The 11,042-nt window shown below is 40.9% G+C and overlaps 1 protein-coding gene across 1 annotated transcript in view; it reads right to left on the bottom strand.

Moving 5' to 3' along the window:
- Nucleotides 1–8,585, bottom strand: part of OAT (ornithine aminotransferase) — a 10,969-nt gene extending 2,384 nt beyond the window's left edge. The window contains exons 1-6 of the mRNA XM_008941276.1: nucleotides 8,362–8,585; nucleotides 7,191–7,415; nucleotides 6,979–7,074; nucleotides 4,053–4,180; nucleotides 2,373–2,495; nucleotides 504–632 (exon numbers count right to left, since the gene is read on the bottom strand). Of these exons, the coding sequence (XP_008939524.1) occupies nucleotides 504–632; nucleotides 2,373–2,495; nucleotides 4,053–4,180; nucleotides 6,979–7,074; nucleotides 7,191–7,415; nucleotides 8,362–8,560 (900 nt within the window). The 5' untranslated portion in view covers nucleotides 8,561–8,585. The remainder of the gene's footprint in view (nucleotides 1–503; nucleotides 633–2,372; nucleotides 2,496–4,052; nucleotides 4,181–6,978; nucleotides 7,075–7,190; nucleotides 7,416–8,361) is intronic.
- Nucleotides 8,586–11,042: the final 2,457 nt, after the last annotated feature.

Genomic DNA, 11,042 nt, shown 5'->3' on the forward strand with positions numbered 1-11,042 from the left:
TCACTCCAAGAGGATGAAATCAGTCATGCGGGGATGCTGAACAAGTGAAATATTGCCAGTTGTTCAGGAATAGCTTTACAATATATGTTTTAACACACATGAGTGGGCTTTTTTTCTTTACAGAATTCATCTAGAAACTAATCACAGCAAGACTGTGATAAACTACTCTCCAGAGAGAGAGCTAAACACTTATCACCAATTCCAGAACGAAAAGCTGACCCCTGGACACTTATTTTCCTGACAGGAACATATCAGACTAAAGAAAACAGAGATATACCAGGACATTCTATATTTTAGCAGTAAAGGAAATATTATGTATGCCAGTATTTTCTTAAGTATCCCTCACAGGTTGGACTGAGTCATAAATCATAATTACTCTTGTCAGTGTATATTTCCAACTACAACAAATATCAGATTTATTGTTCTTCCAATTAGTAGACTCAATGTACTTTATATTACTTCAAAATGATTATTCAACAAATGCATATTTCTTTTTTACTCACAGGATACAAGCCACCAGAAAGGGCCTTTCCAAGAAGAACAAGATCAGGTCTCACATTTTCATGGTCGACAGCGAGCATTTTCCCTGTTCTGGCTAAACCAGTCTGTACTTCATCAGCAATAAACAGAACCTTTACAGAGACAAAAAGAATCCACACATAACAGAGAATGAGTTTCACTCCCTTTCCCAGCTCAGTTCAAACAATACAGTGCAGCTGCACACGGTGAGTGAAGGATCTCCCAGCTGCATGACACTACATACAGGTAGGTGCTTCCTTTACCTCCTCTAAACCTCCTGGAGACTTACCTACAAAATGTCAAAATGCTAACAAGTGAACATACTGCCCTCTCTCTCCAGCACCTTCAGAATATTCTTCTCTACATCAGACACAGACCATGTAGGGTTGGACCCTGTTCAACCAAAATCTACTTGAGAGAGAACAAGTTGAATTTCCAAGAAGTTAGGATTTGTCTATCTTTACTCCCAGTGAATCATTTGTACACTGACCTTTGGAAGCTTTTGAAAAATGCTATTTTAGCAGCTCCACAAGTCCTGTAGTCTGATGTCTAAGTATCTAAATAACACTGAGAGCTTAAATCCAAGTTTTTGATCTTGTTTTCCTAGGCTGCACTATTGTCATGTACTCCTATTTGTAAAGCAGCTCTTATTTTTTCTGAGGTAAGTATCAGAGCAATAACAAAGACAACTGGTGAAGGGTCTAGAGCACAAGTCTTAGGAGGAGCAGCTGAGGGAATTGGGGTTGTTTAGTCTGAAGAAATGGAGGCTCAGGGAAGACCTTCTGGCTCTGCACAGCTCCTGACAGGAGCCTGGAGCCAGGTGGGGGTCAGGCTCTTCTCCCAAGGAACAAGCCATAGGACAAGAGGAAACACCCTCACGTTGCACCAGGGGAGGTTTAGGTTGGATATTAGGAAACATTTCTTCCCTGAAAGTGTTGTCAAGCCCTGGCCCAGGCTGCCCAGGGCAGTGGTGGAGTCCCCACCCCTGGAGGGGTTTAAAAATCATGTAGATGTGGTGCTGAGGGACAGGGTTTAGCAATGGGCTTGGTAGAGTTAAGTTAATGGTTGGATTTGATGTTCTTAAAGGTCTTTCAAATCTAAATAATTCCATGATTCTATGTTTAATTATATGTCAGTACCTTCCTGTGAAAGTATAGAAGGATTCCCACCCTTCCACAGGTACTGAATGCAAACCTAATCCAGTGCCTTCTTCATTAGCACAGAACAGAAACAACAAATCTAATGCTCCATTTTCAAAAGCAAACATTTCTGAGTAGAATTCAGGGAGGACATAATATGCAGAACAGGAGTCAGCAATAGGGTATGAAACAGAAGCTGAGAAAATGCCCAACAAAAGAACAAAACTACAAGACCCAAGATCTCTGAAGAGCAGAGATTTAAAAAAAAAAGCCTTCATAAGCATATGACCATTCTTTTCAGGGCTTTATTCTGTGACCCATTACTGTTACTAACTCTTGGTAGCACTTATTGACTCCAACAACAAGGTCCACCAATAGCCATGGTAGAACCACTGCAGTAATTGGCTTGTGGCCCAAGAAGCTGATCATGTGAAAAAAGAACTTAGAAGTTAAATTTGAAATAAATGCAGTTTCAAGAACATTCATTAAAAACTTAAAACTGGTGACAGCAGTAAGAAACAGTGAAAAATGTGCACTGCTAAGAAGAGTTTCCTGGTCAAGCACTGCCAGGATATACAAGAATTATCCCTGCCCTATTTGGCTAAGAGAAAAGGGATTGATTAAATAGCAGATAAGTCCTATAACTTGCATGTGATGATGACCATACAAGATAAGCCAGCAAAGACAGTGTGCCATGTTTCAGGCACTCCTTACGTTGTGTTTCGTGCAGAGGTCCCTCACTCCTGTGAGATAACCTTTGTCAGGAACCACCACCCCTGCTTCACCTTGAATGGGTTCCACCATGAATGCTGCCACGTTGGGGTCCTGGAGAGCCCGCTGTGAAAAGGGACACGTGGACAGGGGTCAGAGTTAGGAAACACAGAGATGAACACAGGTAGCAGAACGTGGGTCTAGCCCTGGTGTGCTGCCTCGAATGACTAACTTTGTGTCAGGCTCAGGTCACTATTTGCCTCAAAAAAATCAGCTTGCTGTTTACAAAAGCTTCATTACAGGAAACCAGCATATTACAAACCTTAAAAACTGCAAATCCAGACAGATTATGGGATCATAGAATGCTTTGGCTTGGAAGGGACCTTTAAAAGCTGTTTAGTCCAGAATCAGTTCATAAATACTTCAGAAATACTCAGGTTTGCATTACCCCATACAAGACAAACAATTGCTCAACACTTTCCCAGTACACCTCAAACCAAAAAGAATGGAGCCTCTCCAGAACAATTTTGTCACCTTAAAGCAAAGTCCACAGCTACAGTCTTGCATCATCAAGTTCTAAAAGGTTTAGAAGTCCACGAGGCTCAAGAGATGTAATGACTCCCAGCTTTTCTCAGCATTACCCCATCAACAGATGAACTCAGTTATCAGTCTGATGGACGTGGCTCTAAGTTTTAGGTCTCCAGAGTGCACCCAAAGCTTCAATAAAGGTGGCTGAAAGCCACTAAATGCTTACAGAGCTTTCACAACGGGCAGCCTTATGCAGGTTCAAATCTGAGTAAGCTTTTCCACACTGCAGCTAGAATATGCTGAGATCTTTGTTTCCCTTAACCAGACTCCTAGGAGGCAAACATCTCCATCCTACAAACCCTCCAACCTCCACAGCTGACTCATGTGTGCCAAGCAGACCCAACAGAGGACTAACCAGCTGGCCACTCATGGAGACAGCATACCCAGATGATGGAGAAGTAGCAATGCCAATGTCCCTAAGTGCTTCAGGACTATCTGTGTTTGGCTGGAACTCTCTTCACTCCCACCCCAGCACCCTACGGCTCCCACCAAGCACCATCTACACTTTAATACTTCAGCCCACATTATGAGGGTGGAAAAACTTTGGACTAATCAAGGTCAGCCCTTCCCAACAGGTTGAGAAGATGCCCCTCAGACAAGGCAGGGAAATGCAGAATCACCAGTGTTTCAGCAGCTTAAGAGAAACACCAGCCTAGCATGGTTTTAGGGATGCTGTGAAACTGGGAAGACTCGTTTATGATGGAAATGAATCCTAGTCCTCTGGTCACTGAAGAATGCACAGCACTTCTGAGAACAGCAGGTACTGATATTTGTTTCAGAATCCAAGTCCTGACTTTGGAATGACTATGGATCTGAATTCCTTTATGGTTTGTCTACTCTTCTTCATTTACCTTGAACATCTTAGTGAGGTGGGGAATGAAGCAGATCCTGTGGTTTTCCTTTTACATCCTAAAGCAAAACTGACAATCAAAACCAAAGTGGAATTCACACATTTCCTACATGCAGTTATAACATGTATGTTTCTTATATATGCCTAGATACATGTATCTTAATGTCAAAGCACGTTTCAAAGGATAAACTTAAAAGAGACACTATAAAATGCTTTCTTACAAGAGAACAAAAATGGTCAAATACCTCAAGAGCTGGTAGATCATTGTATGGGATCACTTCAAAACCTGGCATAAAGGGTCCAAATCCATCATAGCTGGATGGGTCAGTAGAACTAGAGATGGCAGACATGGTTCTGCCCCAAAAGTTGCCAGCTGAAAGAGAAGAAATAAAGAGAGATTGTTACAAAACTGACCAAGAGCCAGAACAGTTTATAGGACATCACACTTTCTATTTATAATGCATTTAAGAGTTGTCCAACTTTAACATATTAGCATCCTTCTGCCAATTGTTAGTATTTTACACTGATGCCACAAATACACTGTGTTGCTGTATCAAAACCAAAAGAAAATTATACTCTAAGACCTGGCAAGCAAACAAAGTAAAAGCTAAAGTAGAAGCTTTGTTAGCAGCCTGAAAAATTAAGAACAACTCAGGAAGACATCATTTTAAAGAAGATGTACAGCTTTTACATAAATATTACTCAAGTGCAGAGAAGGGCAAAAAAAGTAAACATCACCCAGAATTTAGGTCCTAAAAATCAAGCTACCAGAAAGCCTTAATCAAAAAATGTATTTCTGTGCATTCTAAAGTTCCAGGAAAACCTGTTCATATTTGTAAAATGCAGTGACATTCTATTTCATATAGAAACATCAGCTAAAATCTCTAGGAGCCAGCTATCATCAAGACTATGATACATTCAATTTAATATTTCAGTTACATCAACACACTCTCAGCTAATCATGAATAAGGTGTTTAAAGAGGCTAAGGAAGATTAAGGGTTCAATGCCCTCATGGCATTACAAGCCTTTTCTTTCTTTCCCTCACCCATTTCTTTGTGCAGCTGTGATCCTAGAGGCAGTTCTCCCTCTGCAGGAAATCCTGAAGTCCATTATTGCTGCCACAGCCAGCTCCAGGCAGCTCTTCTCCCTAATCACCAGTGCAAACAGCATGACACTGCTCCCCACAGCAACGTCTCCCAGCAGGACAATCCCTGCCAGGCTCTGCTGTGTCACATGCTTGTCACCTCAGGGTTATGTTAGTGCAATCCTCTGGATCCTGAAACAAAGCCCTGCAGGATGGTGGAGCAGAGCAGTCTGGCTGCTGCTGCCAGCCTGTCTCCAAATTTGCACTCCAGCCTCTGCACTGGCTCACCATCAAGCACAACATCTACCTCCAGTTCTCCAGACTGGTGTTTAAAACCATTTTTTGTTCTGACCCTTGCTACCCAAGAGCTTTTTTTTCTGCCAAAATCTGGCTTCTGACAAGAGAAGTACTACTTTTTTTTTTCCCCAACTACTTGGCACACAATTATATATTGTAGTTAAGGAGATGGGATCATAAAAATAGAGAATATATCCAGTTTAGAAAGACAAGAAAGCATTTACTAAAAGTTAATTGTCTGAAAAGCAAAATAAAATATGTGTGGAAGAGGAAGAAATACATTTGCTCAAAGAATTCTGAAAAGAAAGAAAAATCCCCTGAAGTATTTGATCCCAAAAATCATGATGCAATATTCAATTGTGAAATGCAATGCATAAATGCTGCCTGATGACAGTTTATGGTTCAGCTACTATAGCTACCAGAAGTCAAAAACAGCATTTGCAGCTGTAGCAATTAAAACAAAACCAAAAAACCCTCAGTAAACTTTATTCTGGGAGCTTTTACAAACCACTGAACCAATGAACAACATTAGGATGGCCAAAAGTACTTCACCTACATATAATTAAAGAATACCAAATGTAAATTATGTTGAGTTAGACATTTTATTTTCTTTTTTAGCAAAGTACAACAGCCTCTTCAGGGGCAGGTAACGTTTCCCTGTCACAGAGCCACACAGAGCAGGTAGATAATGAGAGGAATTGTACCACAACTATTATCAGGACTTTCCAGGGCCCCATATTTACTTTCACAATATCACTTTTACTTTTGTTATATGATCAAGACTACAAGATGGCTTTACTGGGTTAATGCCAACTTCTAGAAGACCAGAAGAATGCAGAAGAAAATGGTAGTGAAAGCCTAAGAGGGAAACAGGCTTAACCCAAATGTGGAATCTATGAGAGGGGTGGCAGCAATTTCAGGAATGAATTCAGGATAAATGTGTACAGAATCAACCAATTAGGAATAAACAGATGCTGCACTTTAACACCCAAGCAGCAGGGAAAAGAGCATGGAGGGCTGCAGGCACCTTCCACGTGGTGTCAGGTAGACACCCATCAATTTCTGATAACTAAAAAGGTTGAGTAGTACAAAAAAGGTCCTCCTTATATATTTAATTGCTGGTTATAGGATTGATAAACCACTGCACCAACTATGGTTTCCTTCCTGATTTAAGTTCACTGTTGTATTTCTCTTGCAAAACCAGAGATTACCAGCAGCTCCTGACACACCACAACTGTCCTCATTGCCTCCTGATGGACACACCACAATGGAGAGGATCTGAAGATGGTTTGTCACAGGAATTATATTCATGCCTCTTGCTCTTACAATCACTTCTGTTAAGATCCCACATGTCTCTTAAAGTTTATTACATTTTTTAAAAAAAGTTTAAAATTCATTGTATGCATTTGGGGTTAAAATGGAACAGCCAGAAGCATACACAGAAAATTTTGTCACCAGAATATATTTAAGGCTAAACTTCAGAATATACAAGGAGGCATTTAGAGAATCTTAAGACTATTGCAGCCACAACTAATTTTTTTTATCATAATCACCAACAGCAGGCATGTGAGTACAACAACCTGTTAATAGGTTGAGATCTTGGCTTACATTCTTAAAACATCAAAGGTTGCAGAGACCTTGGACAGACTTCAGTGAAAAACTGAAACACTCAGAATACTGCAAAATCATCTACTAATAAGCTCCAGGAGAAAAGAGAGTGCCACAGCCAGTGTCCAGAGCCACTGGCTACAGCCAGGGTACCTCAATTCATAACGTGGGCTTCACATACCTGCAAAAATAATTTTTGCTTTGTATTTTGGAATTCCTTTCACAGTGTACGCCCACTTCCGAGCCAACTTACAGGCAGTTTCTCCAGCTTCCACTCCTGAAAGACACAGCAGCACTGTTACCACATTTGGCCATAAATGCAGTACCAAATGTTACCAAATTACTCAATCTCACAGACAAGAGAGAAAATGGAAATCAAATTTTTTTTTTTACCTGTGTTCATAGGAAGAACTTTGTTGTAATTGAACATTTTGGTGACAAACTCCTCATATTCACCAAGCACGTCGTTGTAGAATGCTCTGGAAGTCAGGGTCAGTTTTTCAGACTGAGCTTTCAGGGCATTCACAATCTTTGGGTGACAGTGGCCTTGATTAACAGCACTGTAAGCACTCAGGAAGTCAAAATACTTCCTACCTTCGACATCCCACACATAAACACCTAGGAAAACAAAGGTACAGTCAATACACAACATAAAAGAAGACATGAGATGATACTGAATGGGGTAAGCAAACAGCTACAACACAACCTGGGCAAATATAAATGGTGTTCTTGTTATTCCTCAGGGCATAGCTGAAAGACCTCTAACTAGAGAATAATCAGTTGACAAAGCAATGAGCAACAAACTAGTACAGTACAAATAAATGTCCTGTGAAGAACCAGGAAAAAAAGCATTTCCCATATACAGCTGCCATTCCCCTAAGTTAGTCAGTAATATGAGAATATTACTTCCCCTCCAAGCCCTTGTTGTGGCTCCTAAAAAGTATAAGGAGCAGAAGTTTTGTGAGAGAATTAATAAAAAAGGGAGGTTATAAAAGAAGGAACAAACCCAACAGAACCCAAAGAGTCTCAAAACTTAAGAGACTGACAGCTCTGAGCTGTCAAAATGTGTACTGATAAACTACTGGATCACCACACTGATGACATTTCAATATAAACTCACAGAATTTAACCCACAGCACTGAAGCCCCTTAAACATAATTAAAGACCAGAGTAAATTTAAATTAAGCAATAATACAGGAACAGTACAGAAGGACTTAAAATAGTATTTGAATGCACCTTTTCAGGTTCACATCAACATTAAGCCTCCCCACACAAGGTAAGAGGAGAAACAAAGTTGCTTGGAAGTTTCTTGCTGTGTTACTCTGGAGGATGAAGATGATCAGAACTTAAACCTCTTTTTAGATCAATCATTTCAGAGAGCCTAGAATTTTATCAAGTGGATGTGCATAACGAGCCAAGTCTCTAACCAGCAATTAGCTGTCTTTATTTCATCCATTACCTCAATCCCACTCCCCCCAAAAGTTTAGAAAATTTAATTTATGAATATGAACTCATTATGCCACGATCCCATCCCATATCTCCTGTACAAACCTAACTAAAATACCTTTTCCTCTTTCCAGGGCAACAGGGAGTGGGTGGTAGTTGTGGGCACCATACTTCGCCTCACGTTCAAATATGAAATCAGAGGTTGCATGTCCCTGAACAGTTTTTTTAGTGGCAACTGAGGTGGCAGAGCTCAATGAAGCATGAACACCTCGACAGAGAACAGCAAGGCTCTGAGGGCGGGTGAGCTTGGAAAGCATTATTGACTTCAGGTATGCTGAGACAGATCTGAGGGGAAAAGAAAAAAAACATGTTGGTTAATCATTAGCACTGGGAATACTTCAGAAGAAGCATATGACGTGATTGAAGTGGGTTTACTGCCAGGATTACAGGTTTCTCAACTCTACAATTCAGTCAAGAAAGCTGAGGTGAAGTATAAATGAATGTGGGGCTGACTTCAAGTATTTTTTTTTCTGTTTTAATATCCACTCAGAAGAACAGAAAGAAAAGTAAAATCTGCGACTCGACGAGTCTGTGAACTGGTCACACAATTTTTCCTTGAAGTTTTCCTTTGTGCCTTAAGACTTCAACTGCCATTGTGCCTTAAATTGGGAGATTTATTAATGGAAACTACAATAAGAAAGTTAAGTTTATCAAAATTCTTGTGCTATTGAAATAGCACCTTAAAAAATCACCTAACAAAGATTTCCATGAAAGAAATCACAAAATCAGAAAGTATATAAAATAATACTGGAAAGAAGCACCTGACTCAAGTAATGTTTAGGCAACAATATTATCAAATTTGATAAAGCATGGATTAGTTTTCACTGAAGGCAGCTTTAAGAAGCAAAATTTGTGACTTTTTATCCTAGAATCATAAAATGTTTCAGGTTGGAAAGGCCCTTTAAAGATCATCTAATCAAATCCTTACAAAGGTTGCTGGGGTTTTTATATAAATTCATAGACTCATAGAGGGGTTTGGGTTGGAAAGGACCTGAAAGATCATCTAGTTCCAATCCCCTGCCATGGGCAGGGACACCTCCCACTAGAGCAGGTTGCTCAAAGCTTCATCCAGCCTGGTCTTGAACACCTCCAGGGGTGGAGCATCCACAGCTTCCCTGGGCAACCTGTGCCAGTGTCTCACCACCCTCAGAGTGAAGAACCTTTTCTTAATTTCTAAGGTAAATCTCCCCTCCTCCAGTTTGAAGACATTACCCCTCTTCCTATCACTTCAAACCCTGGTAAAAAGTCCCTCCCCAGCTTTCTTGCAGGCCCCCTTCAGCTACTGCAAGACTGCAATAAGGTCTCCCTGGAGCCTTCTCTTCTCCAGGCTGAGAAGGTCCCTTTTTTAAGGGGCATTCTTAACTTATAAACGTTGCCACCTACACATCAAGCACTCACTGTTAGTATCATTTTAAGACCAACAAACACTAAATGGAAAGTAACAGCATGTCAGATGTTAAGGATCATTACAGCACCTTGTATTTTCTCTTCTTCAGGGACTCCCCCTGAATCTATAAGCTCCTGCTGTTACCACCTAAGGATAACCTGAGGGTAGAATTTCATGAGACAAACACACTTGCACGTCCTGCCCCAGTGTAAATATATGTCCCAGGGAAGGGAAAGTGAGTTGGCATTCTAAAAGCTCTTCAAGCTCTCCTCACAGCACCAAGTACTGGGAACAGAGAGAAACTAAGGAAACAATGATCACTTTACCAAGACTAGGACCTGCCAAAGCTCAGGTTTCTAGTCTTGTACATCAACTGGCAAAAAGCATGAGCCCAGAAGGAAGATCACAGATTACAATGACAACACCCTGACTGTCAAATGCAGCCTCCTTTGTAACGTTCTCCACAGCAACCTGAAGAGCAAAGCAGCCTTGCTGCTGCTGCATGACCTAACAGCAGAAGCATACTGTAAAACTCAACCAAAAGATCCTTACTGAGTGCCAACAGGAGAACGCAGGCATGGTTTACACAAGGGTGATGTTACTTCAGGCTGCTTGCAGAGGCAGAAATATTAACTCACAGATTTATTCTAAGTTTATTTTGGAGGAGGTCTGCACAGTGGGTGTGTCACTTTTAACAGAGAGGCATTTCTCTCAGTGGACTCCTGATATTAAGGAAAAAATTCTTTGCTGTGAGGGTGGCAGAGCCTGGAGCAGCTGCCCAGAGAGGTTGTGGAGTCTCCTCTGGAGAGATTCCAAACCCACCTGGATGTGATCCTGGGCACCCTGCTGTGGGTGAACCTGCTAGAGCAGGGGGGTTAGACAAGCTGATCTCCAGAGGTCCCTTCCAACCCCACCCTGCTGGGATTCAGTGATTACATGCCTGCTCCTCACCTCTAAGCAAAGCCACAAGACTGTTTTCTGCATCTAGCAAAATCAGCTACCAAACCCCAAGTCATTATGAGGAGTCAACAGTCTCTGTTCCAACAAGACATGAAGTGCAGCTTCACAGTTCTGGGCATTTTACCAGCTATCATCAATGTCATTAAATATTAGCCATTTATGTTAATATTTTTCAAGACTGTTTTTCAAAGATTCTGCAAATAAAAAGACAAATCATTCTCTCTGTGAGAAAAAATTTTGACAGAACCTCCACTCATTTGCACCACTCAAAATGACAACTTGCTTAACTCCAAAAATTTAATTGGCCTGTGACACTCTGGCCCCTGGCACCTCCATGGCATAGCAGCTAATTTGATCACAATCTTCTATATTTCTGGAGATTTTCCACGCCT

This window comes from Merops nubicus, unplaced genomic scaffold (assembly GCF_000691845.1).
Source record: "Merops nubicus isolate BGI_N331 unplaced genomic scaffold, ASM69184v1 scaffold10965, whole genome shotgun sequence".
NCBI lineage: Eukaryota > Metazoa > Chordata > Aves > Coraciiformes > Meropidae > Merops > Merops nubicus.